Source organism: Esox lucius, chromosome 11, assembly GCF_011004845.1.
Source record: "Esox lucius isolate fEsoLuc1 chromosome 11, fEsoLuc1.pri, whole genome shotgun sequence".
In the NCBI taxonomy this organism is placed as follows: Eukaryota; Metazoa; Chordata; class Actinopteri; order Esociformes; family Esocidae; genus Esox; species Esox lucius.
In genome coordinates this window covers 38,257,493-38,285,053 of record NC_047579.1, presented here as the reverse complement: position 1 = coordinate 38,285,053, position 27,561 = coordinate 38,257,493, and the positions used below count along the sequence as shown (strand labels likewise).

At 39.9% G+C, this 27,561-nt stretch overlaps 3 protein-coding genes across 3 annotated transcripts; all 3 read left to right on the top strand.

Annotated features, from left to right (window-relative positions):
• The first annotated feature begins 2,920 nt into the window (after positions 1-2,920).
• Positions 2,921-4,016, top strand: LOC114840176 (interferon alpha-1-like). Its single transcript, XM_029123021.1, has 5 exons — positions 2,921-3,049; positions 3,259-3,333; positions 3,480-3,629; positions 3,725-3,829; positions 3,918-4,016. The coding sequence occupies exons 1-5, from the start codon at positions 2,921-2,923 to the stop codon at positions 4,014-4,016; spliced, it is 558 nt and encodes a 185-aa protein (XP_028978854.1).
• Positions 4,017-19,933: 15,917 nt separating this feature from the next.
• LOC114840421 (interferon beta-like) lies at positions 19,934-21,115 on the top strand. Its single transcript, XM_029123793.2, has 6 exons — positions 19,934-20,006; positions 20,102-20,250; positions 20,354-20,440; positions 20,566-20,735; positions 20,838-20,919; positions 21,008-21,115. The coding sequence occupies exons 2-6, from the start codon at positions 20,122-20,124 to the stop codon at positions 21,113-21,115; spliced, it is 576 nt and encodes a 191-aa protein (XP_028979626.2). The 5' UTR covers positions 19,934-20,006; positions 20,102-20,121.
• A 2,776-nt stretch (positions 21,116-23,891) lies between these two features.
• On the top strand, positions 23,892-25,059 carry LOC114840426 (interferon beta-like). The gene is made up of 6 exons (XM_034295145.1): positions 23,892-23,964; positions 24,060-24,208; positions 24,312-24,398; positions 24,524-24,693; positions 24,782-24,863; positions 24,952-25,059. Exons 2-6 carry the CDS (start codon positions 24,080-24,082, stop codon positions 25,057-25,059), a joined length of 576 nt encoding a protein of 191 aa, XP_034151036.1. The 5' UTR covers positions 23,892-23,964; positions 24,060-24,079.
• The last annotated feature ends 2,502 nt before the right edge of the window (positions 25,060-27,561 follow it).

Below are 27,561 nucleotides of genomic sequence, written 5' to 3'. Positions count from 1 at the left end.
CCCAGTGTTTTATACTGAAACTAACTCATTATCTTTTGATACAATTGTAAGCTTGGGATTTGAAGTACTTATTTGAATTCAAGGTATTCTATCTGACTACTTTGCATTGGTTAACTGAATGGTATTCACTACTTTTCAGCATGTAGAAGTATATGCAGTTTTGTAAATGTTTATTTTACACACTGGAGTTAATGTTGTACAACATGCAAACACGGGAGCATTTGATAGATTCATATAAAAGCAGCCTGCATTAGGGAAAGGTGTTATGAAACTTAACAAAAGGTTATAACCTGGTTGTGAATGCAGGTTAGGTTTTTGGTTGGATTTGAAAGTCCTGGAAGAAGATTCATCGATCTCAATATAGATGGCAAGACAACCCAGTTTGATTTCTGTCACTGAATCCTGTCCACTGAAGGAGCCGGATGCCCTATCTGCTTCGTGGTATAATTGTACCAGTCACTCCACTGGTCATCACTCTTCGGATATCCACATACTCACTATTGCCTTGATTAACTTGACTTTACACTTAAAGCGAGGATTGGAAAAGGAACTTTTATTTAAATCCAAGGAAACACAATCAGTCAACTTAAAGGACAATTTATTTTATTTTCAAATAAAAAAATGTATATGTGTAAATGTATTTGCACCTGGTTCAATTATACATTTGGTTACTAATGTCTAAGTAACGTTAACCTTGGTGTGTGTCTGCTCATTGCACTCCCCTCCTCACGAACCTAGAGCAAAGGTGTACTTACCCAGGAGTGGATTACACTATGTTTTTCGGTGCATTTGATAACTTTCTTACTACACCGAAAAAAACACATCAATTGATAACCCGTCTGTCAAGTCCCCTTTTATTTAATTCTTTCCCACTTTAGTCATGTCAAAATAATGAATAATAATAGTATTTTTTACATATCGATAATCACAAAAATATATGTTTTTGATTTATTTAAATTTTTAAAATAGAAATACAAATTCCCAAAAAAACAACAACGGTAAAGTAAGTCCTACAAATAGAAAATAATTATTAACAAAGAAATGTAAATACAGTTGTACGTGGCATTATTTTAATGGTAAAATATAAATACATAAAATATAAATGTTTTGGGTTTTACTAGTGTCATTGTCGGTTGCAACCCCACCACTGGTAGCATGAGGCGGTACCTGCAGCCCATTCAGGTTGCACAGGCAGTCCTGCTCCTCCAGGATGCTTAATCCATATGTGCGGAGATACCAGGAGAAGAGCCGTTACACGAGGAGAGCTGGACAGGGCCGTAGACCTTGTTGCGCGATACAATATGGACAGTCGAGCACGTCGGGTTTCTTGCAGAAATCCTCCTCAGACGAAAATGTTTGCTCTGTTTTAAAATATGAAATGTTTTTGAATACCGTCGTTCAATAAATTTCATAGTCCACTACTCTAATCACTTCTGTTGACTTTATATATTTGCTGTTGTTCCTGCTAGTAGGCTATGATAACACCAACAATATAATGAATGTGTCCTTTAAAGCCTTGTCAATTTTATGAATTTTAAATAAGCTAACTGTAATTCTTGGTAAATGGTAAGTTAAACCAGTGTGCTTTTGCTGCGAACAGAAGCTAGTATAGGGTAGACGCATTTATTTTGCTGTTACATTCTCCCATCAGTTGTGTCATTCGTAAAAAAAAAAAACAGGTAATTATTTTGTAATATGGAAGACAACTAGGCAACAACAAGCCGGAAATTGTCGTGGCTGATTCGGGGCTATTCATAAAAGATCCAGGGCTAGAGCCCTAGACGCCCATGCCTAACGACGCCACTGAGTGTAGGTAGGCTACTATATCACATCGTTTTTTATTTAATTTACGATTTATTCTAAGGTAAGGAATGGTGTCAATTTTAAGACCCTAATTGAACACCCCGGCCTTCTCGGCAACTACGCATTAAAAGCTGGGAAAACGCAAATGTGCATCTTTGCCAAAACAGCGTGTCCAACAGCACTTTCCTCCAAAGACAACTAAGTCTACGCATCATAGAATTCGTTTCACACATGACTTCTTTAGAAATCAGCTGCCGACGACTGCAAGAATGCATAACTCCTGCGGTGAAAGTCATAGCCAAAACCACGCGTTCCCCCAGGTCTTTTTCGATTTCTTGAGCCGGTCAAGGGAAAAAAATACGTATTAATGTCTGATCAAGACAGTTAACTCTAAAATTATGTTCGTTGGTAAACATGAGAATGTCCTATGTATATGTCTATCTGGTTAAATAGGCAAAGGTTATTTGAGGAGTTAAACAAATGTAAGAACTTCAGTATTTTGCTCAACTTTTCCCTGTAAATAAAATACACAAATTCTAAGCAATGTAATGAACATTGTAACCAGCGTATTCCCATAGTCCAACGCACACGGGGAAAAAAAACAGTTATCGGACATAATCTGTGGATAAGTATGGTCGAATCTACGCCAGTCTCTGTCCATGCATCTGAAGTTGCTTACCAAATGTTATTTAAACTTTGCAACTGAAAATGTATCATGAAAATGTATCAAGAAAATGTATCATTATATTGCAAACTGCGGAATTCACCCAGTGGAATTTACCAAATCATTTGAATAAGATTGACCTGCATTGGTGGAAAAAGTAAATCCCCTGTGCCAATAGCAATTTCGACTTGGGTAAAACCTCAGCTTTGATTCAATTTTAGCTTAATAGAATGTATTGCATGTGTGCAACAGTAATTCAGCTAAAACCATCTTTATCACCAAACTGGCAGCTGGATGTCAGAACATCATCCGAAACGACCAGAAAAGCCACAAAGGACTTCTATATAAAATGGGTGACTTCAGCAACGTAGGTATTAGATCGAATCAAGATTAAGATAACCGGTCGTTGGTTATTTCTCGGAGGCTGTAATACCGTTATATCAAAAGTACAACATGTCTATATTGAAATGGCTTGGCTTCTGCCTGACTATTTTCTGCATTGACATATCCGAGTCGTGTAAGTGGACGACGTTCAAGTTGTCGTACCTGAACAAGAAATGCATGGCTCATCTTTGGGATATCGTGAGTAATTTTACCCGTGCGCTAACTTTAATGCGCGATATTCGCCGTGAATATTGTAGCATTTTGTGTTCTCTGTTATAGCGAATGTGACTAATATTTTAACTCAGTACCAGAATATTTTATTCAAAGTACTAATATATTGAAATGTATTGATGTATATTGGTTATCGAGTATTGAAACATTTCATTTATTGATTTTGTTCATTACAGAGCGACTTCCATGGGGCGTGTGTAGAAGAGGTTGTCGATGGCATTTTTTTAAAGGGTTTTTACAATAACACCAAGGTAGGTTATACACTTTGTGGTCATAATTGATCGGAAATTACAATATGATTCCTTTTAATTTCAAAATGGTTTAATTTGAGATTAAAATGTATTTAGACACTCAATGCATAAACCCTGTTTTTTTGTTTTGTTTTTTTATTAACCAGAGCGAGGACGTCGCTGTCGTTGCCTTAAAGACTTTCGGATATGTGGAACAATTATTTGACAGCAAGTTGACTCCTAGCACCTGGAACAATGGAACATTCCACTTGTTCAAAAATTGCATATTTCGTCAAATTCAGGGATTACAGGAATGCGTAAGTACGGTCCCACCACTGCGGTCCCAACACATAATCGACCACGTACAGTTCATGTAGGCTACTTCCCAAATCCATTATTTTATCTCCCCCAGGTGGGAGGTGCGGAATCATCTGGAGATGGAAGGTCTGACACTGGAGTAAACGTGTCTCTTACTAAAGCATATTTCGAAAAGCTGAACACGGTCTTAAAAGAGAAGGTACAGTGGGACCCGTTCCATTAGATGCTTTGGGGTGGGTTAACGCAGCGCTTGCTTTGTTTGACACAAACTTGTGTTCTCTCTCCAGGGACACAGCACATGCGCATGGGAAGTCGTGAGAATGGCCCTTCACGACAACCTGAAGCAGTTCAGGAGCTTCCTGGAACTGATCCTCAAAAGGAAGTAGCCTACGCGGTCGAAGAACCGTGTCTATGAGCAAAAGACGTTGGGAATGTGTATTTTATTTATTTATTTATTACCTTGTTTATTTATAATACATTTAATTAAATAATGAATATCTGCAATCGTGTTGTTGAAATTGCTTCATTTATATATTCACAAATTATTTAATGCATTCATTGTATTATAGATTTAAGGCCAATTGCCTGATCAAACAATAAATCGGTTTGTCCGCCACTCTTTTGGTAAATAGGGGGTTGGAAAAAAAGTATATTTTTCTTTACATTGTTTACAAACAGTTATTAGGGGCAGATCAATGAACCAAGCTCACAAGGAATTTGAAAGTGCCTTCCTTAATTAGATGGGCAGATGGAGTTTTATCGACTTTTGAACCGTTCATCTTAAAGGTTGATCTATTGGTTCAACCCACTCTCCTTCCTTTTGCGTACATATAACACGGGTTCACACAATGTCGTGCTATGCATACGCCAAAGTCCTTTTTTGCATGCAGTTGAGACGCGATCTCCTCCCATTAATAATAATGGTCAATAAAATCGTTTCATTGACATGTACCAACTGAAACCTATTTGACGTCACCATCAAGGCACGAAGATTGACTAATCGCTTAGATTTACTTTTTTCTTGAAAGAACGTCAAAGGGTAAAGGTAAAACTTTAATATCGCATTTATTCACCATAGTTCTTAATGGGAGGAGATCGCGTCTGCACTGCACGGAAAAAAGGACTTTGGTGTATGCATAGCATGAAATTGTGAAGTTTGAACCCGTGTTATATGTACGCAAAGGGAAGAGAGTGGGTTGATGTAAAAATAATTAAGCATGAAGTATAGATTCTCAGCTGTAACAGTGCTTATTTTAGAAAGTATTTGGCAATCATTACTGGTCTGAAGCTGTTGGAATTTGTCTTTAAACACAGAGATTCGTCAATATTTAATGAATGAAACTCTGAGGGACTGAAAGAATGTGATAAAGTTAAAAGGGACTATCTACAGGCACTGTACTTTAGGATATTTGTGTAATCTCTGTTACAGCTGAGAATATATACTTTAAACATAGTGTACACAATTACGTAGGACAATGATCATAAAAAAATATGCAGTAATGAGATTTGTAAAATTGAATCACATTATTTTACAGCACAATGGGAATGGAACACTTTGGGAACTTGCAATTAACTACCCTCTCCGTCTGTGGTTTTCAAACCTCTCCGCGGTGACGTTCCACATTTTAGCTGTTGCCCTGAACTCGCACGGAAGATTCACATTCAAGGGCTGAGGATTAGTAGAAAAATCGAATCAGAGGTTTTAGCTTAAGTGTAGTTAAATACCCGGAACGGCTGTGGTTTTCCGGAGACTTGGCAAATGAAAATGTATCATGAAAATGACTGTGACCGCGGTAGTAACATTTTTACCACCAGTTTAGATTCACTTGTAAAACACAATTTCAAACGCTAACCCTTTGAATCCAGGTGGCTGTACTTCCAACCAAGACCGACCGTAATCAGCTTCAGTGGCAAGCCAGCACTGGAATGCAGGATGAGCATAACAACTGATCACGTGTGTGGGGGAAAAAGCATTATATAAGCTACTTGAAAATAGTCTGGCCTCTTATCATGCTGGTAACGGAAACATGTCTTCAAACAAATACAAATTTCGCTGCCACTCAGCTGGGTCCCTACTTCTCAGCCGTTCAGGGTTGTTTGGGGTAGCCATAATGCCCTTCAAGTGCTTCTCTGCCAGTTATGTTAAAGTCGGAAAAAAGTCCTGAAAATCTATTGGTGTCTGTTATTTTTTATGTATGTTCAAATAATGTTCAGTATGTTTGGAGTGTACAATTTCCTGATTAGACAATTCTGATTCACTTAGAATGCATTGTAATTTAAGTGTAATGTAATTGTCTTTGATCCAGCTAGACAACGTCAAACATAATCAGAAACTGAACTTATCAATTGTTCATACTCCACCGGATTGGTAATGTTCACATATTTTCCCAAAACGAAGAGAAGAGCCAAGAAGAATCTACGAATTTTTAACGAATGTTGGTATGCTGTCTATCAACACCTCATAGCAGTGCTGCACTCCTCATTCTGCATAGTAATGTGTGTTGTTGGAAAGAGATGGAATGTCTGACAGAGATAAATGTTCATTAAATATCTACTTAAAAGTTGAGCATTAACAGCAGACGGACAATGCAAGACACTTACAGAGCAGTTTTCATGCGCACTTCTGTGGGGCAACCATACCTCTCACCAGTGGCGTCGTTAGGCCTGGGCGTCCGGGGATACCCTGGATCTTTTATGAATAGACCCCGATCTCAAATTGACCAACAATTATAATCGAATGTATTGTGATCCTAGCGACGCCTCTGCCTCCCAGGAACTACATTCATACGAAATTAATTATTAAACCACCACAACTACGTTCAGTATGAACATAGATCGGCGCAATTACTTTCTCTATCGACATATCCCGGGTGCTTTCTGTTTAACGTGTCGTTATTACCTTGCTCCTAAACGTTTCTTTATTAAGTTGGTCCTAACATAATCCATTGAAAATAACAAAACGCATCCTTACGATTGACATTCAACATTAACATTAAGGTTATATTAGGGTTAAGGTTTGGCATGAAGGTACTGGCTTCAGGGTCAGGAATATTGTTAGGGTTAGGTTACGGTTAGGGTTAGGATAAAGATTAAGGGTATGGTAACAAAAGCAGAAAATTATGGTAGGTAAATGGCACTTTTCATATGTTGAGACTGATTAAGGACCGATAGCGATACACTGATATTGAATGTAACAGCACCTCTGAAAGTAACTGAGGTTTTCAAAATAGTAACATATTAATGTAATTCCTGCAATGCTAGGTTGTCCAGGGAGAAACGTGTGGTGTTATAGGCTATATCCAAAGCACCTAATTCCTAGAGGCTTTACAAGGGGCTTGAGATATAGGCCCATTTTAAAAACGTTTGAAAGCATGCATGTAGGCTATTGTGGGCATAAAGGAAACTAGCCCGTGCAGAATTCATAGCAGATATAGTCGGGTAGGTAAATCAGAGCACAATGCACTGGAAAAATATTCAGACCCCTTCACTTCTTTGACATTTTATGACGTTACAACCTTTTTCTGAAATTGATTTAGTCGTATTTTCTCGTAAATCTACACACAATACCCCATAAAGATCAAGCACAAATAGGTTTACAAAAAACACAAATGTCACATTTACGGAGGTACTCGGAATGTTTGCCATGGCTCTGGAAATTGAGGTCAGGTGCATCCTGTTTCCATTGATCAACCTTGATGTTTCTACAACTTGATTGTGGTAACCTGTACCGGTACATTGAATAGACTAGACTCAAACAAGCTAAGTCGGGTAAAATGCCGCGGTTTTTTAAGTCTGAATTTTTTCCCCTTCCGGACACTGAAGGCAATTTCGAATGCCTGAGCGTGGTCTTGAAAGAGAAGCTGCGTCCGATATTAAAATTCCCTCAAACATAATCCACATTAATCTGAATCTAATTTCTCGAAAAACCACAAATTGGATATAGCTCGCTGCCACAACTCAGGGAACTTCCACTTGTGGTTTCGGTATAGCCGCACCTGTAGTAGCCTATTTGACGGAAATAGTGAAAGTGGAGGTTGATGAAAACCTAATAGTTTTCAAGAAATTTCGCGACAGCAGAGGCAAGCTGTCTATTAGAGAAAGATGAACTTGCTTATTGGGAAATACATGTAGGCCTACTCCTAAAACTGTGATGCTCTGTATTGTTTGCCTGATATATTTATACACGTAGCCTATATAATTGTTTTATGTTTGTTTACCAGTAGCCATTCATTTTAAATAATGTAATAAAACGTTTCTATTATAAATTCACGCATTCTTACATGCGTTTATTGATTATAAAGCGATGTTTTTTTATACAGTTCAAACAACAAAGCGTTATTTAGCCACTGTTTTTGTTAATAAGCCTACTTCGCTTTGAAAACCCTCAAATTCATGAATCGTGTTTTGAAGTTCTACAAATCATGTATGTTATTCTGGAACTGTTTGTTCCAAAATAAATTATAATGGGATACGATATGACTATGTTCATATTTATATACATATATATGCATCTAAAGAACTAGTAGTAACACCAAAAAGAGGTAACTTAAAGCACCTATACACTATCATGTCGAGACAACGACTGTCAAAAATAGGCATTATGATTCAGGTAATTTTCCCCAAATGTATTCAATATAATATCACAATAACAAAATTACACGTTCAGGCTTGGTTTCAATCTCTCCATACAAGAAAAATATGAATGTGAAGAAGTATGAAAATGTGTCTCTATAAACGCCCAACATGGCAGCCCCCAGCATCTGTCCAATTGGGGAGCCCTCTTTCACTTTTTCACCATACGTATTGATTATGATCGTCACACAATAAATTAAATCACAGAAATAAGAGTAGACCACAAAATCCCTTCTGAATCGTAATTGAGTTGTGCATTACTGAATCCAGGTTAGGTGATTAAAAACGCTATCACGTTATATTTCTGATGGAAAGTGATGATGGAAAGTGTGGAAACAAGTGCTTATCCAGTCAGGCCACCAGCACTGAAGGCGTAGCCTACTAAAGTAACATCGAAGCGTCCTAAAAGTTATAGATTTAAAATAAAAAAATTACAATGTTAAACGCTGTTTTTGTAATATCTCATGTTGGACAATGCTAGTAACCTATTGTCTAAACGTATTTTTATCTCCGCAGTAGTTCAGTTACCGCACCTGGGTATAGTGTTCCGAAAACTGGTGCTGGAGACCCTAAAATTCATTTAAACAAAGAACTCTGATTGTCTTATATGGCAAAACAGAACATGAACTACTATTATTGTACTGGGTTTGGAAGCCTAATATTTCATAATATAACGTGAGATGTCCTCTCCTTGAACTGCCACCTTAACATGGTGGAGGGGTTTGAGTACCCGAGTGACCCTAGGAGCTATGTTGTCTGGGGCTATATGCCCCTGGTAGGGTCTCCCAAGGCAAACAGGTCCTAGGCGACGGGTCAGACTAAGAGCGGTTCAAAAACATTTTGTGTTCCGTGACGTCACCCGGCATGGCGCAGCCGGGGCCCCACCCTGGAGCCAGGCCCGGGGTTGGGGCTCGTTCGCGAGCGCCTGGTGGCCGGGCCTTTCCCCATGGGGCCCGGCCAGGCCCAGCCAGAACGAGCGACATGGGGCCGCCCTCCCGTGGGCTCACCACCCACAGGAGGGACCATAAGGGGCCGGTGCGGAGAGGATCAGGCGGCAGTCGAAGGCGGGGGCTTAGACAGCCCAATCCCTGGACACGGAAACTAGCTCTAGGGACGTGGAACGTCTCCTCGCTGGCGGGGAAGGAGCCTGAGATCGTGCGTGAGGTTGAGAAGTTCCGACTAGAGGTAGTAGGGATCCCCTCTACGCACGGCTTGGGCTCTGGAACCACACTCCTTGAGAGAGGATGGACTCTTCACCACTCTGGAGTTGCCCATGGTGAGAGGCGGCGGGCTGGTGTGGGTTTGCTTATAGCTCCCCAGCTCTGCCACCATGTGTTGGAGTTTACCCCGGTGAACGAGAGGGTCGTTTCCCTGCGCCTACGGGTCGGGGATAGGTCTCTCACTGTTGTTTGTGCCTACGGGCCGAACGGCACTGCTGAGTACCCGACCTTCTTGGAGTCTCTGGGAGGGGTGCTGGAAAGTGCTCAGACTGGGGACTCTATCGTTCTACTGCGGGACTTCAACGCCCACGTGGGCAACGACAGTGACACCTGGAGGGGCGTGATTGGGAGGAACGGCCCCCCTGATCTGAACCCGAGCGGTGTTCAGTTATTGGACTTCTGTGCTAGTCACAGTTTGTCCATAACTCCCACCTCCGGCAGAGCTTCGACTGGATCCCGAGGGAAGCTGGAGATATTGAGTCCGAGTGGACCATGTTCTCCACCGCCATTGTCGAAGCGGCTGCTCGGAGCTGTGGCCGTAAGGTCTCCGGTGCCTGTCGAGGCGGCAATCCCCGAACCCGGTGGTGGACACCGAAAGTAAGGGATGCTATCAAGCTGAAGAAGGAGTCCTATCAGGCCTGGTTGGCTTGTGGGACTCCTGAGGCAGCTGACGGGTACCGACAGGCCAAGCGGACTGCAGCCCGGGTGGTTGTGGAGGCAGAAACTCGTGCCTGGGAGGAGATCGGTGAGGCCATGGAGAAGGACTATCGGCTGGCCTCGAAGAGATTCTGGCAAACCATCTGGCGCCTCAGGAGAGGGACACAGTGCCCTACCAATGCTGTTTACAGTAGAGGTGGGCAGCTGTTGACCTCAACTGGGGATGTCGTCGGGCGGTGGAAGGAGTACTTCGAGGATCTCCTCAATCCTGCCGTCACGTCTTCCATTGAGGAAGCAGAGGATGAGGGCTCAGAGGTGGACTCGTCCATTACCCGGGCTGAAGTCACAGAGGTGGTCAAGAAACTTCTCAGTGGCAAGGCACCGGGGGTGGATGAGATCCGCCCTGAGTACCTCAAGTCTCTGGATGTTGTGGGGCTGTCTTTGCTGACACGCCTGTGCAACATTGCATGGCAGTCGGGGATAGTGCCTCTGGGATGGCAGACTGTGGTGATGGTCCCTCTTTTTAAGAAGGGGGACCGGAGGGTGTGTTCCAACTATAGGGGGATCACACTGCTCAGCCTCCCTGGGAAAGTCTATGCCAGGGTTCTGGAGAGGAGAATTCGGCCGATAGTAGAACCTCGGATTCAGGATGAACAGTGTGGTTTTCGTCCAGGCCTTGGAACACTGGACCAGCTCTATACCCTCTACAGGGTGATGGAGGGTTCATGGGAGTTTGCCCAACCAATCCACATGTGTTTTGTGGATTTGGAGAAGGCATTCGACTGTGTCCCTCGTGACACACCCTTTGTCGCCGGTTCTGTTTTTTTATGGACAGAATTTCTAGGCGCAGCCAGGGGCCAGAGGGTGTCAGGTTTGGGGACCACACAATCTCGTCTCTGCTCTTTGCGGATGATTTTGTCGTGTTGGCCCCTTCAAGCCAGGACCTTCAGCATGCACTTGGATGGTTTGCAGCTGAGTGTGAAGCGGTGGGGATGAAAATCAGTACCTCCAAACCTGAGGCCATGGTCCTCCGTCAGAAAAGGGTGGCTTGCCCACTTCAGGTTGGTGGAGAGTACCTGCCTCAAGTGGAGGAGTTTAAGTATCTAGGGGTCTTGTTCACGAGTGAGGGAAGGATGGAACGGGAGATTGACAGACGGATCGGTGCAGCTTCTGCAGTAATGCGGTCGATGTATGGGTCTGTCGTGGTGAAGAAAGAGCTGAGCCGCAAGGCAAAGCTCTCGATTTACCGGCAATCTACGTTCCTACTCTCACCTATGGTCATGAGCTTTGGGTCATGACCGAAAGGACAAGATCCAGGATACAGGCGGCCGAAATGATCTTTCTCCGCAGGGTGGCTGGGCGATCCCTTAGAGATAGGGTGAGAAGCTCGGTCACCCGGGAGGAGCTCAGAGTTGAGCCGCTGCTCCTCCACATCAAGAGGGGTCAGCTGAGGTGGCTTGGGCATCTGTTTCAGATGCCTCCGGAACGCCTTCCTGGGAAGGTGTTCCGGTCCCATCCCACCGGGAGGAGACCACGGGGAAGACCTAGGACACGCTGGAGGGACTATGTCTCCCGGCTGGCCTGGGAACGCCCTCGGTGTCCCCCCAGAAGAGCTGGAGGAAGTGTCAAGGGAGAGGGAAGTCTGGGCATCCCTGTTTAGACTGCTTCCCCCGCGACCCGGCCCCGGATAAGCGGAAGATGATGGATGGATGGATGGAACGTGAGATGTCAAACTTCGTTATAAAGTATATTTTTTTACCTATTTATTACATGTATTCATTAATTTAACCTTTTCACGCGTGAGTTTCAAATATTCCTTACCGACCCCCCAGCGTGAGTTTTTTTGCACGTGACTTCGGTACTCTGCAGCATTTGAACTCACGCCAGCCTTTGAACAGTCACCTTGCTAGGTAAGGAACACTACATGCATTGCATTGCAAGCTTCTCTCGTTGACTCGAATTCTAAGAGCTACAAAAGTTGGTTGATTTATTACTGTAGCTAGCTAGAAAACGTCAGCTAACCGCTAGCAAACGTCAGCTGCCTGCTAGCTAACAAATCGTGACCAGTTATTCAATGCAGTGAAAATGAATAAACTATTTAAAATGCATACAACGGGGAACGTAACTTCTAGAAAGTTTTTGCAATGGTTTTGATCGGTAGTAGTCGCTAATATAATTCGTTTTTGTGCATTAGTGTTGGCTGTCTGTTGGTACGTAACTAACACTTCTTGTCCCGATTTGAATGCTTTCTACCTGGTTAATATCATAGTATGGTCTTGAAACAATTACAATCAGGAAATATAGTTATAAACACTGTTTGAGCTAAATGTGAGTAAATAATAGCGCGGTTTTACCAGCCATTGTTACGTTACTTGTAGCTAGGTATGCTAATGGTGCGTTCTAAACATGACGTTCTAATCACACCAGTGTGATCGTACGCTCCAGGGACCACTCTAGATTGATCACACTGGTGTGATCGTACGCGCCAAAGGGTTAATGTATCTCAAAAAGGCCTAGTATTGTATTTATTTTTGCTCTTCATCTACTGTCAAGAAAATAAAGAAAATGTATAACTAAATGTCTTTGGGCTCATTTTTTTATTGGAACAACATTTGCAGAATAAACTGAACAGATGAACAAAGTGAACATCCAAGTAGTGCGGGTAAAAAATTATATCACTTTTCCAGTTTTAGTTTCCTTTTCCTTGGCGCATTAGATAGGTAGGGGTTAATTCAAGAGAGGGCTTTATAGCTGCAAGTTCAAAATAATAAACAACAACAGATTTTTATTTTCTTACCAAAGGGTCAAATCTAGGAATCTTATCAAACAAGTGGGCTGTAAAGGAGTGAAAACACGCAGACACTTCCGTCCACGCGGAATGGTTTTGAAAGCTGGGAGGCAGGGGAAGAGGCGACAAGGAATAACTTGTGAAAGAGTCAATTGCCCGAAACTTAAAAGTACAAAAAGTGCTAAATATCTTTAATTTGTAGTCTTCCGAAGATATGCTTGAATGGTAAAGTTGTTGTGCTTAGTGTAGCGTACACACTCGAAAATAACTCAAAATATCTTATGAATGTTTACACTGAGACAAAGCTACATTGATATTTTTAACTCATCCATATAAGGGAACTTAACATATAGAAATATTCTCCAGGAATATGGTAGTTAAATTATTTTGAAACAGCCCTGTGCCGACTCAAGGATAATTACTAGACTGCTGGTCCACCTCAACAGCTCCGATTCCGGTCCACTGGTCTTCCAGCAAAAACTCTCATATTTCCCAGCTGTTTCTTTCCAACAAAGAACATTTTCCGTAATAATAAATATTTATGAAAAGATAATAAACACTTTTATGACACATTTGATAACCTTTCAGTTTCAGTTACTCAATAAATGGTTCGTTGGGGAGGTGATTGGAGCTGCGAATCAGCCACTCCAAGAATAGGCACAAAGCAGACTATCCGGATGACAATTTCCTAGTTTTCTTCCTTATTACAAAATAGTGGGCCGTTGTTTTTTTTTCTTCAAATGACGCAACTGATGGGAGAATTTTACACCAAAATAAATGTAAATGTAGACTACTTCGAAATGTACTTTGTATGTTTCGAAAATATGCATCAACCCTACAGTAGCTTGAGGCAGGGGTGATGTCTGATTTTAGATTGATCTTAGAACTTAACTTACCATTTACCAGGAGTTACAGTTAGTTTATTTAAAATTCATCAATTAACATGGCTGTAAATGACACATATTCATTATATTGTTAGTGTTATGATACTAGCAGGAACAACAACAACAAATATATAAAGTATAGTGATTAGAGTAGTTTTTCAACATTGGCAACTATGAAATGTATTGAATGACAGTAATAAAAAAAAAATCATATTCTGAAACAGAGCAAACATTTTCGAGAAGGTTTTCTGCAAGAAAGCCGACGGCCTCGACTGTGCATATTGTATTACGCAACATGGTCTACGGCCCAAGCCAGCTCTCCTCTTGTAACGGCTCATCTCTTTGTATCTCCTCTATGCTCTTGTGACTGTACTCGGAGCAACCCACTCTCTTCCCTTTGCGTACATATAACACGGGTTTACCTTCACAATTTCGTGTTATGCATACGCCAAAGTACTTTTTTGCGTGCAGTTCAGATGCGATCTCCTCCAATTAAGAACAATGGTGAATAAATGCGATATTAAAGTTTTACCTTTACCCTTTTACGTTCTTTCGAGAAAAAAGTTAATCTACGGCTTTTAAACGATTAGTCACTCTTCGGTAAATACGTGCCTCGATGATGGTGACGTCAAATAGGTTTCAGTTGGTGCGTGTCAATGAAACGATTTTATTGACCAACTTTATTATTAATGGGAGGAGATCGCGTCTCAACTGCACGCAAAAAAGGACTTTGGCGTATGCATAGCACGACATTGTGTGAACCCGTGTTATATGTACGCAAAAGGAAGAGAGTGGGTTGCAACGGAGACACAGGAAACCTACTAGTGACGGCACATATGGATTAACCATCCTGGAGGACCTGGACTGCCTGTGCAACTTGAATGGGCTTCGGGTACCGCCTCATGCTACCAGTAGTGACAATGACACTAGTAAAACTCAAAACTGAATTGCTGTCATTGTTTTGGTGGAGTTTAGTATTTATATATTTTAACATTAAAATAAGGCCACGTGCAATTTTATTTCAGTTTCCTTGTTAATAATTATTTTATATTTGTAGGACTTATACTACCGTTATTGTTGTGTTGGGAATTTGTATTTCTATTAAAAAAATTTAAATGAATAAAAAACATATAATTTTGTGAGTCTTATTAAAAACTATTTTCAAAATCGATATGTAGAAATTACTATTATTATTCATTATTTTGACATGACAAAAGTGGGAAAGAAAAAAAAATAAAATGGGACTTGACAGACGGGTTATCAATTGATGTGTTTTTTTCGGTATAGTAAGAAAGTTTAAGGTTTAAGTTTCAGTTTATTTATCAAATGCACCAAATTGCGTCATCCTGCACAATTAAATTATTGTCACATAGCACCCGACATCTACATAGTATGAATTAAGCATTCATTTCATGAGTTATTACTATTTAAACTCAAGTTTGTAAGCCATTTCAGTGAAATGTAAATTTCAATGTGTCAACTTCATTTAACAGTTTGAGTTGTTATATGGAAACCGGATCTCGCAGAAAGTGACCTTGATCCCTGGTGTGGCGGCAATATCAATGCGCGGTGCAAATAATCCCAGAAATGGTGTCTTGATCTAATATGACTAACAACTACGATATAATTATTTAACTCTTAATGATACACTCCACCCGATTGCAATTCCCAAAACGAGGAAACCAACCAACAGAGCAGAATGACAATGGTCAAAAGAGAATCAGCGGATGACTACGTTTTTGTTAGCCACATCTGGATGACAGTTGGTAGCTAGCGTGAAGCGGGCCTCTCGGATTTAGGAGAAGGTGAAACAAGGTGAGTGGTTTCATTTATTATTCCAATTTATTTTGTTAATTAGTTATAAAGAAATGAATTGCTGTTACGTTTTTAAACACAAGATAGTTTTGCGCAGCTTGTTAATGCAAGTGGTGGAGGTGAACCAAACTTCACATTAGCTAGCGAAGTGTTAAATAAAGTTTTACTTTCATGAAGAAGAAACACGAGCAGTTATATAGCTAGTCTTTTCTAACATTCACCCATCATGGTAGTCGTGGTTTCACAGCCTGAAGTTTAATCTTGGAAACTATCGTCAAAAGTTAAGTGCAGCAGGATGCCCCGAGGTGGTAATAAACAAAAGAAAAGCAGGGGGTTCGAAAGGAAAATGTGAAGAAGAAGTCAAAGAAGGGTGAGGTCCACTACTGTCCAGATCCACCTGAAGGACAGAGTGCTGAAAACATGGAGGAGAAGCGCAAGATGATGGTGGCTGAAATGCTGAAAAGAGACCCGGATCATCAAATGATAGAAGACCTGATGGTTGCTACATTTTCTCAGTGCAGAATAGATAATTGGAGATCAGCCACTCATCACAGAAGTCATTTCCAGATGGCCTGCTCCATGAGAGACAGGTAATCAGGCTGAGATTTTGTGTCAGATACTGTACAGTTTTCTAGTTAGTTAGACTCATATTTTTTATCTGTGCCCTTCGATTAGGGCAGAGTTTAAGAGAATTGTCACCATAGACCTTGTGGAAACTTTTCTTGATGGACTTAGTGGCCTGGTTCCAAGACTGCTGGAGTTGTACAAAGCAGCAACCAAGTCTAGAAAGAAGCAATCACTCAAGGACATTTTGGACTGCCTTCAGATAGATGTAAGTGGAGAAGCAGATGACCATGAAATTAGGCATAATATATTATCTTTTGATATAACATTTTCATCTTACTGTATGTTTTTTTTTCTTGTAGGACACAAATGAGAAGGACTGCTGCTTTGCTTGGTCTGCCGCACTACATATCAGGCGAAGATCCATCAACTGTCATCAGGATGTGTAATGTATGAGACCATAATTATTTTCTCTAATGCAAAACTGTGGAAGTCTATATAAGTCAATATTCTATTGTGCTACTGTGCTATCCCCAGGGTAGGTTTAGCAGACAAATACTTTCTAGAAAACTAAGGATTTTAATGGGTTGAGTTAGATTTTAGTATATGTGGTGGAGGGGGGAGAATAAGTGAATACATTTTTTCTTGAAAATCTACCATGTGGACTGATAAAGTCCTGTATTTGAAGAATCACCCATCTACATTTGTCTTTCACTTTTTTAATTTTATTGGTTGCATACCATTTGGCTTAGGTGTGTTTTTTTAGGTGAATTTCTATATTTCAATCTCCCTCCCCTTGAAATTCTGAAAAAGAATTAGGTAGGTAACTGTTATATAAATGTGTTGACAGCCCTCCCCAAAGCCTCTTACCCTAACCACCACAGAGTCTAAGTGAGTCTAAGTAATTCTAAGTCTGTGATTGTACACATGTCAACCGGTTACAGCTTTGCACACTGGCTGTGCCTGTTAACTTCCTTGCAAGACCCCCTCCAATTCACTTGGTAGCATTGTCGCAAAAAACTAGGGTCCTAGAAATGTGGACCTAGGACTTTGGTGGCTCCTGAAAATGCAGCCCCCGGGGCTGCAGCTATTTAATAATCAAAGTAAAGTCTATGTACTTGTAGACAAAAACATTTACACACTACCTCTGCTTTTCAAGGCTCATGGAGAGACCCTGGATGAAGCCATGAAGGGGTGCTGATAGGCTATGAAGATGCAGAGCGGGATGCCTTTCCACGAGAGGACTTCAACATCGCAGTTGTAGTTGAGGAGACAATTTTACTTCACAACATTAAAGACTATGGGTGTCATCTACAGTGTCAATCTTGAGTACCCAGATGCCATTAAGTATTCTTTTGAGTTTCTTCAGAGAGTGGTGATGAAGATAAAACCAGACCAAGCATCTGCCAGAGAACATGGGCTAAGAAACAGAATCCTGAGGTACAGATTGTAACACCTGTCTTTTTTTTCTCAAGTTTCTCATATAGAAAGTGTTTCTGTCAAAATGCATTGTATTTTTTACACTTAAATATTTAGCACTGTTCTGTAAAAGAAAAAAATAACAGGATTTAAAACCGTTCATTTTGGACAATGGAAGAAAAAAAAGAAAACATTTATTTTATTGGACTCAACTGTTCAGCGTTGTGATGTTAAAAGGTGAGAACTTACGGCACCATGAACTGGCCTCAGGATTTTCTATCCTATTCAATCGAATAGGACTTTAGGAGGAGTTTTGTGCATTGGTTTTTATTCTAGTTATTACTACTCAGCATTCAGTGTTGCAGAATTCCAGAAGACTTTTGCTGGGCACTAGGACTAAAACTGCTGGGCACTGCTGGGCACTGCTGGGCACTGCTGGGCACTGCTGGGCACTAAGACTAAAACTTTAAGCATAGACTCCCAGCATTTAGGGGACTGATATTGGCCCAGTTCATTTTGTTGGACTGATGAGGTGATTGTCTCACCTGTTTCTTGCTCAGGCAGACTCTTTTTATTCAACATAGACTGCATGTTTAATAAATGGTAAATGCCTTATTTTATGCAAACAGCAGTCTCAAGATTTAAAGTCTAATCAGTCCTTCATTTTGGACTGATTAGAGCTGATGGTCTCAAATGTTCTGTCCCCAGGAAGATTTTTTTTTCTTTATTACATGCTTTTGAATTTTTTATGTGAACAATCCAAGGATTTATAGCATCTAATTTTGATTGAATGCTTGTGGTAAATGTTTGTTGGGTCGACTTCTCTCTGCTTAGGCAACTGTGTGATTTAGAATCTGGGCCCTATTATACCACATTTGACAACTACAGATAATTTCACCAAGTATCTCTTTTAAGATAAATATTTTATTTACATTGACTTTCAGGCTAGTCTCATTCATGTACAAGTGTATATGAAGAAGGCTTTAATGGAGTTTTTATAAATGTTTTTGAATAGCTTAAGTTTATTCAGTGTGATCTTTTAGGAAACTGGTGAATTTCCTATTAGTTGAGATGCGGGACAAACCTTAGTCTGCTTAATTTGAAAGTATAAGTTCAATTGCTGCCTTAAAATAATTAGTACACCAAACTTGAAAAGACATTTGGTATGAATACAGTTAGTTGGAAGGGTGTAGAATTGTATGTTTGTTTAACAAGAGGAAACAATTTTCCTTGAATACACAATGTAAAATAGATGGTTGTTTTAACTCACAGTATCAAGTTCAAACAATAAATTATCATAAATTAAACATCTTCTCTAGCTTACCTTTGTGAGTTGAAATAGTATAGAATTGTATTTTTGCTTGACAAGAGGAAGCAAGTTTCCTTGAGTGGACAATGTATTATTGATAGTTGTTTTAACTCACAGTGTCAAGTTCAAATAATGAATGATAATTAATTAAACATGTTCTATTCTTTAACTTTGTGAGTTAAAACAACACTATTCTTAATGTTGGCTTTACTCACATTTTTAAGGCAGCAATTGAACTTACATTTTTAAGTAGAACCACCGTGATAATTTTTACAGTGCACCCCTAAGTGAAAATGTCCAAATTGGTAGTACTAGTACCAGATCGAAAGTGTGCGGGTCATTTGGGTCAATATACCTTTAAGTACGGGCCGCAGTGGAATGGTAAAAAAGTGTAGGACTAACAGTAATTACACATTTGGTCTGTGTTATAATGCAGCTTTGGAATACACCATGTGTTTATATTGTGTAAAAAGGAGTTGTGTGTGGAGCGTGTGTACATGTGAGTGTGGCCAAAGAGTGTGTGTGCGTAGTGCATTATTTAATAGAGGAGGGAGGCTGCAGATGCGCTCGTTCGCGCTAATCCCTTCCCTGACATCAGATATAAATCACATAACGACAGTGGGAAGATCTGGGTTGGGTGAGCAGTGGATGAAGATCTGGGGGACCACTTTTACCTTGCGGTTGAGGGATTTATCTGGATAAAACAACTACAATCTGTCTTACTACTTCTCCATTTCAGTGGAAATAGAAAATGTGTCGACCAGTCATAGTTTCAACTGAGTGAAAGTTTCCCTGTTATTCCTCTCTGATCAGAAACTTTTTATGAGCCTCCTTTCACTTTTTGAACATCAAATCCTCACTCTTTAAAATAACGCGCAGATTTGGGATCAGGCCACAAACAACATTCTCAATCTGAACCAGTTGGGCACATCTTGGCAGCGGGTGAGTGATGTTATTTCATTTGATCATTGCTACACGCTTCAACAAACGAATACATTTCACGAATGCATCCCATTAACAATGATCATCTGTTGCAGATAATCGAACTATATTCTCAATCTGAATCAGTTGGGCACTACTGGCAGCGGGTGAGTGAAATACTACAATTGGATCAGTAGTTAAGGCTTGAAGAAATGAACAATTTTCACGATTATATTCTATTAACAGTCATCCTTGGTTTCAGATAATCATACTATCTTAAGAATGGCACTTCCGACTACTGTGGCTGGGATGAGCGCCTTCCTCCTTTTTGCGCATGTTTGGTCCATGCCCACGCCTTGTCATATACAGGGAACCCTCCTGGAAAGCGCAAAAGACCTGCTGAGAGACATGGTTCGCTTATATTAATTAATATCTCTTTTGACCTCAGATATTTTAACTAATTATGTTTATTAGCTGAATAGCTCAAAATGACAAGCTTTTTTATTTCTTTAAGGGTGGCCATTTCCCTTCAGAGTGCCTGCAGGATAAAGTAAATATTACATTTCCAGCCCCCGCTTTGGCAACCTCCAGCACACCAACGGTAAGTGGAAAAGCGGATTTTATAGTGTAGAAACGTAACATGTATAATTTTTAAAAGCTATAGATATTAAAAATACGTTCTAACACATTTGTTACATTAAAAATGATTGCTGTTTTCCGTTTTAGTTGAGCGGCAGCGGTGCGAAGGCAGTTTATGAGATATTGAAGAACATCGACTCATTGTTTGGAGCGGAGGACTTGCCAACCAAGTGGGACCAACAGAAATTGGATAATTTTCAGAACATAATCTACACTCAGATTGACCATAGCAAATGTGTAAGTGGATATGCTTACAGGTTTAAAAGCCTACGTAGCATAACAGCTTGTGGTATAGAGACATTTGTATTCATATTAACCGATTGATTTTAACCAACTCGTTCTTATTTTAAGATGGAAAGTGTGGAAACAAGCGATTATCCAGTCAGGGCAGCGGCCCTGAAGACATACTTCGGTAGCATCGAAGCAGCCCTAAAAGATAAGGTATAGACTTAATTGCTGTTTTGATAATATCTTAGGTTGGACCATGCTATTATCCTGCGTTGTTTAAATGTTTCATTTTGCTCCACAGAAATTCAGTTACTGCGCCTGGGAAGTGGTCCGAAAACAGGTGCTGGAGACCCTAATATTCATTCTGACGAAGAACTCCAATTACCTTCTGTGGCCAAACAGATCATGAAAACGAACTTACAGACCTAGACCTACTTGAACTTCTGCACTTGATGTTTTTGCCAATTTTACTGTAATATAATGTGGTATGTGTAACTGAAATTTAAAGTATTTATTTATTCTATTTATTTTATGTACATATTTGATGTTGACCTATTTAAAATGAGTGTAGCTATTGTTCTTTATTCACTGTCATTTAAAGTCATTAAAATAAATTGCTAATTGCGCTCAATCATTATGCGAATTATTTGTCAGTTTATGAACGTTTCGATGTGATTTTATTTTCACCACACGCGTCTCAGCAATGAAAACGGCTCACCGGTTTTTTCCTGCAGTAATCTATGAAATCTGTAAGAACGTCATTCCTCAATCAAAAACCTAAAAAACGCAAGCAGGGCGACTTATAAAGAGTTGTTTATGAACAAAACGGAATTCTGTTCCCTTACCACTTTCAGTTTCCTTTTCAATTTCCATCCCTCCTTGTGATAGTTTGTATAGTTGGAATACAGGAAAGGGGGCACAATTTTTTGTTGGAAAGGGGGCACAATTACATGAGAAATGGTCTATAACCCTGGAGGAAAACTAGAGAACGGTTAGAGTAGCCTGCCGTAGTACGAATGTTGGCTCTAAAATATACCTTTTTGAATCTGCGATGGCCTGTCAATTTAGTTGGCAAAAAAGAAGAAAACTCGTATGATTTCACTAGTATTCACTTTCAGATAAAGGAACATATATTTAGGATTTTTAGACAGCGGAGAGCGAAAGACCGTCCATTAAGACTACGGGAAAATAAAAATCGATAGCTACTTTGTATAACCCAGTTTAAGATGTTAAAGAGTGTACCCCTTGCAATTATTCACTGTGTCCGGATGTTTTTCATTTGTATTTGAAAAAGATTATGTTAAAGAAAAGGTGGTAGAACAGGGTGGGACGGGGGTCATGACTAATATTACAGACAGGTCAATGTGAACCCCCTGGAAAAGAGTGAACATCCTGGGATCCATTGAGCCCCCGTCCTTCAAAAATATATTTCGACTAAGCCCCGAATGTATTACGAATCTAGCGACCCATCTGGATTTGACATTGGCTAAACATTGGCTTGGTTGCTCTAGCTTAAACATATATGCTGTTCAAATCCTGGTCCTGTGGACCCAAAGGGTTGCGCAGTTTTTGTTTTTGGCCTTGCCATCACGCACCTGATTCAAATTAAAGACTTGTTGATAGGTTGACTACATCAATAAAATGTGCCATGAACATTCTGAACAGCAAACACTATCTCCATTTTAAATAAACTTGTATTCACATGCTTCATAAACAGCAGTTGTTTAAACCCCATGACAATATATATATATATATATATATATATATATATATATATATATATATATATGTATATATTAACGAGTGGCTACGGTAATTCATTAGAAAAGCACAGTGTCCTATCATTTGATAATAAATTATTATGAAAAGATAATAAACACTCTGTTATGACACATTTGATAACCTTTCCGTTTTCAGCTTCTGAATTATTTCAGAACTCAATAAATGGTTCATGGGGGAGGTTATTGGAGCTGCGAATCAGCCACTCCAAGAATAGGCACAACGCACACTATCCGGATGACAATTTCTTAGGGTGAACATTCTGAAGAGAAAACATTATCTCCCTTTATTTTAAATCAACTTGTATTCATATGCTTTATAAACTGCAGTTGTCAACAAACAATGGGGTCTCATAAGCAGCAAAACAGTTAAAATAGAAAATGTAGACAGAAGCTATTCACACAAGCAAGATATACCCAATAAAATTAAGAGATTTATCATGAAAATATATACAGTATCTCACAGAAGTGAGTACACCCCTCACATTTTTGTAAATATTTGATCTTTTCATGTGACAACACTGAAGAAATGACATCTTGCTACAATGAAAAGTAGTGAGTGTACAGCTTGTATAACATTCTACTTTTGCTGTCCCCTTAAAATAACTCAACACACAGCCATTAATGTCTAAACCGTTGGCAAGAAAAGTGAGTACACCCCTAAGAGAAAATATCCAAATTGGTAGTACTAGTACCAGATCGAAAGTGTGCGGGTCATTTGGGTCAATATACCTTTAAGTACGGGCCGCAGTGGAATGGTAAAAAAGTGTAGGACTAACAGTAATTACGCATTTGGTCAGTGTTATAATGCAGCTTTGGAATACACCATGTGTTTATATTGTGTAAAAAGGAGTTGTGTGTGGAGCGTGTGTACATGTGAGTGTGGCCAAAGAGTGTGTGTGCGTAGTGCATTATTTAATAGAGGAGGGAGGCTGCAGATGCGCTCGTTCGCGCACATCCCTTCCCTGACATCCGACATAAATCACATAACGACAGTGGGAAGATCTGGGTTGGATGAGCAGTGGATGAAGATCTGGGGAACCACTCTTACCTTGCGGTTGAGCGATTTATCTGTTAAAACTTTCAATTGGATAAAACAACTACAATCTGTCTTACTACTTCTCTATTTCAGTGGAAATAGAAAATGTGTCGACCTGTCTTAGTTTTAACTGAGTGAAAGTTTCCCTGTTTTTTCCTTTCTGATCAGAATCTTTTGTGAGCCTCCTTTCAATTTTTGAACATCAAATCCTCACTCTTTAAAATAACGCGCAGATATGGGATCAGGCCACAAACAACATTCTCAATTTGAACCAGTTGGGCACATCTGGCAGCGGGTGAGTGGTGTTATTTCATTTGATCATTGCAACACGCTTCAACAAACGAATGCATTTCACGAATGCATCCCATTAACAATGATCATCTGTTGCAGATAATCGAACTATATTCTCAATCTGAATCAGTTGGGCACTACTGGCAGCGGGTGAGTGAAATACTACAATTGGATCAGTAGTTAAGGCTTGAAGAAATGAACAATTTTCACGATTATATTCTATTAACAGTCATCCTTGGTTTCAGATAATCATACTATCTTAAGAATGGCACTTCCGACTACTGTGGCTGGGATGAGCGCCTTCCTCCTTTTTGCGCATGTTTGGTCCATGCCCACGCCTTGTCATATACAGGGAACCCTCCTGGAAAGCGCAAAAGACCTGCTGAGAGACATGGTTCGCTTATATTAATTAATATCTCTTTTGACTTTAGATATATTAACTAATTATATTTCTTAGCTGAATTGCTCAAAATGAAAAGTTTTTTTATTTCTTTAAGGGAGGCCATTTTCCTTCGGAGTGCCTGCAGGATAAAGTAAATATTACATTTCCAGCCCCCGCTTTAGCAACCTCCAGCACACCAACGGTAAGTGGAAACGCGGATTTGATAGTGTAGAAACGTGACATGTATAATTTTTAAAAGCTATAGATATTAAAAATACGCTTTAACACATTTGTTACATTAAAAATGATTACTGTTTTCCGTTTTAGTTGAGCGGCAGCGGTGCTAAGGCAATTTATGAGATATTGAAGAACATCGACTCATTGTTTGGAGCGGAGGACTTGCCAACCAAGTGGGACCAACAGAAATTGGATAATTTTCAGAACATAATCTACACTCAAATTGACCATAGCAAATGTGTAAGTGGATATGCTTACAGGTTAAAAAGCCTACGTAGCATAACAGCTTGTGGTATAGAGACATTTGTATTCATATTAACCAACTCGTTCTTATTTTTAGATGGAAAGTGTGGAAACAAGCGATTATCCAGTCAGGGCAGCGGCCCTGAAGACATATTTCGGTAACATCGAAGCAGCCCTAAAAGAAAAGGTATAGACTTAAATGCTGTTTTTATAATATTTCATGTTGGACTATGCTATTATCCTGCATTGTTTAAAGGTTTCATTTTGCTCCACAGAAGTTCAGTTACTGCGCCTGGGAAGTGGTCCGAAAACAGGTGCTGGAGACCCTAATATTCATTCTGAAGAAGAACTCCAATTGCCTTCTGTGGCCAAACCTACCATGAAAACGAACTTACAGAACTAGACCTACTTGAACTTCTGCACTTGATGTTTTTGCCAATTTTATTATAATATAATGTGGTATTTGTAACTGAAATTTTAGTTTTTATTTTTTTATTTATTCTATTTATTTAATGTATATATTTGATGTTGGCCCAATTAAAATGAGTGTATTGTTCTTTATTCACTGTCATTTAAAGTCATTAAAATAATGTCTACTTTTAAATAATACCAATTGCGCTCAATCCTTATGCAAATTGTCTGTAAGTTTATGAACGTTTCGATGTGACTTTATTTTCACCACACGCGTCTCAGCAATGATTGTGATTGTTGAACGTCATTCCACAACGTAGATGAGAATAAGGTCATTCCCTTATTTAAACAAACGATGTTGTGTCTCTGTGCATACAACATATATCTGCATTTCTGTGGGCTGTTCAGAATGAGTTAGAACGATGAAGGACAGAATTAGCTGTCTGTAGTCTCTAGGACCACGAATACATTTTACTCTCTTCAACGGTGGTTGATTGCGTTTTGATTTACAGATGAAGTCCGAGAAAACATGTTCTGCTAAATCGATAAATATTGGTCCTAAATATCACATAGGTGTTCACATTGGATGAGATCTGGTAACTGCCAAGGCCAGAGAATTACATGCATACCATTGTCATAGTCATCAAACTATTCTGTGAGCCCTAGTGCCTTGTGGATGGGGGCATTGTGATCCTGGAGGAGACCCAATAATTAACCCTCTTTCAAAGTCACTTACAGTGGGGTGAACACTGAGTTGATACACTGCAGATTTTGCTGGTTTTCCTACTTACAAAGCATGTTGAAGTCTGTAATTTTTTATCATAGGTACACTTCAACTGTGAGAAACAGAATCTAAAACAAAAATCTAGAAAATCACATTGTATGATTTTTAAATAATTAATTTGCATTTTATTATAAGACATAAGTATTTGATCACCTACCAACCTGTAAGAATTCCGGCTCTCACAGACCTGTTAGTTTTTCTTTAAGAAGCCCTACTTTTCTCCACTCATTACCTGTATTAACTGCACCTATTTGAACACATTACCTGTATAAAAGACACCTGTCCACAAACTCAATCAAACAGACTCCAACCTCTCCACAATGGCCAAGACCAGAGAGCTGTGTAAGGACATCAGGGATAAAATTGTAGACCTGCACAAGGTTGGGATGGGCTACAGGTCAATAGGCAAGCAGCTTGGTGAGAATGCAACAACTGTTGGCGCATTTATTAGAAAATGGAAGAAGTTCAAGATGATGGTCAATCTCCCTCGGTCAACCCCAAGAACACCATCCCAACCGTGAAGAATGGAGGTGGAAACATCATTCTTTGGGGATGCTTTTCTTCAAAGGGGACTGGACGACTGCACCGTATTGAGGGGAGGATGGAGGGGGCCATATATCGCGAGCAACCCACTCTCTTCCCTCTGCGTACATATAACACGGGTTTACACTTCACAATTTCGTGCTATGCATACGCAAAAGTACTTTTTTGCGTGCAGTTCAGACGCGATCTCCTCCAATTAAGAACAATGGTGAATAAATGCGATATTAAAGTTTTACCTTTACCCTTTTACGTTCTTTCAATAAAAAAGTAAATCTACGGCTTCTAAACGATTAGTCACTCTTCGGGAAATCTGTGCCTCGATGATGGTGACGTCAAATAGGTTTCAGTTGGTGCGTGTCAATGAAACGATTTTATTGACCATCATTATTATTAATGGGAGGAGATCGCGTCTCAACTGCATGCAAAAAAGTACTTTGGCGTATGCATAGCACGACATTGTGTGAACCCGTGATATATGTACGCAAAAGGTGGGTTGATCGTGAGATCTTGGCCAACAATCTCCTTCCCTCAGTAAGAGCATTGAAGATGGGTCGTGACTGGGTTTTTCAGCATGACAACGACCCGAAACACACAGCCAGGGCAACTAAGGAGTGACTCTGTAAGAAGCATCTCAAGGTCCTGGAGTAGCCTAGCCAGTCTCCAGACCTGAACCCAAAAGAAAATATTTGGATGGTGCAGAAAGTCCGTATATAAAGTCCCTGTGACAGCTCTGAAACCTGAATAATCTGGAGAAGGTCTGTATGGAGGAATGTGCCAAAATCCCTGCTGCAGTGTCTTCAAACCTGGTCAAGACCTACAGGAAACGTATGATGTCTGTAATTGCAAACAAAGGTTTCTGTACCAAATATTAAGTTCTGCTTTTCTGATGTATCAAATACTTATGTCATGCAATAAAATGCAAATGAATTACTTAAAAATCATACAATGTGATTTTCTGGATTTTTGTTTTAGATTCCGTCACTCACAGTTGAAGAGTACCTATGATACAAATTAAAGACTTCTACATGCTTTGTAAGTGGGAAAAACTGCAAAATCGGCACTGTATCAAATACTTGTTCTCCCCACTGTAGATCATTTCTTCTTGCCACCCTTATCCAAAGTCGAGGTCAGACTGGGCCTGCGCAGC

Bases quoted from the DNA above. Each gene is read 5' to 3' on its own strand.
- LOC114840176 (XM_029123021.1), top strand. From the start codon at position 2,921: ATGTCTATATTGAAATGGCTTGGCTTCTGCCTGACTATTTTCTGCATT. The intron at 3,334-3,479 runs GTAGGTTATACA...TTTATTAACCAG, and splicing joins GTTTTTACAATAACACCAAG to AGCGAGGACGTCGCTGTCGT. The intron at 3,630-3,724 runs GTAAGTACGGTC...TATCTCCCCCAG, and splicing joins TTCAGGGATTACAGGAATGC to GTGGGAGGTGCGGAATCATC.
- LOC114840421 (XM_029123793.2), top strand. From the start codon at position 20,122: ATGGCACTTCCGACTACTGTGGCTGGGATGAGCGCCTTCCTCCTTTTT. The intron at 20,251-20,353 runs GTTCGCTTATAT...TATTTCTTTAAG, and splicing joins AAGACCTGCTGAGAGACATG to GGTGGCCATTTCCCTTCAGA. The intron at 20,441-20,565 runs GTAAGTGGAAAA...TTTCCGTTTTAG, and splicing joins CAACCTCCAGCACACCAACG to TTGAGCGGCAGCGGTGCGAA.
- LOC114840426 (XM_034295145.1), top strand. From the start codon at position 24,080: ATGGCACTTCCGACTACTGTGGCTGGGATGAGCGCCTTCCTCCTTTTT. The intron at 24,399-24,523 runs GTAAGTGGAAAC...TTTCCGTTTTAG, and splicing joins CAACCTCCAGCACACCAACG to TTGAGCGGCAGCGGTGCTAA. The intron at 24,864-24,951 runs GTATAGACTTAA...TTTGCTCCACAG, and splicing joins AAGCAGCCCTAAAAGAAAAG to AAGTTCAGTTACTGCGCCTG.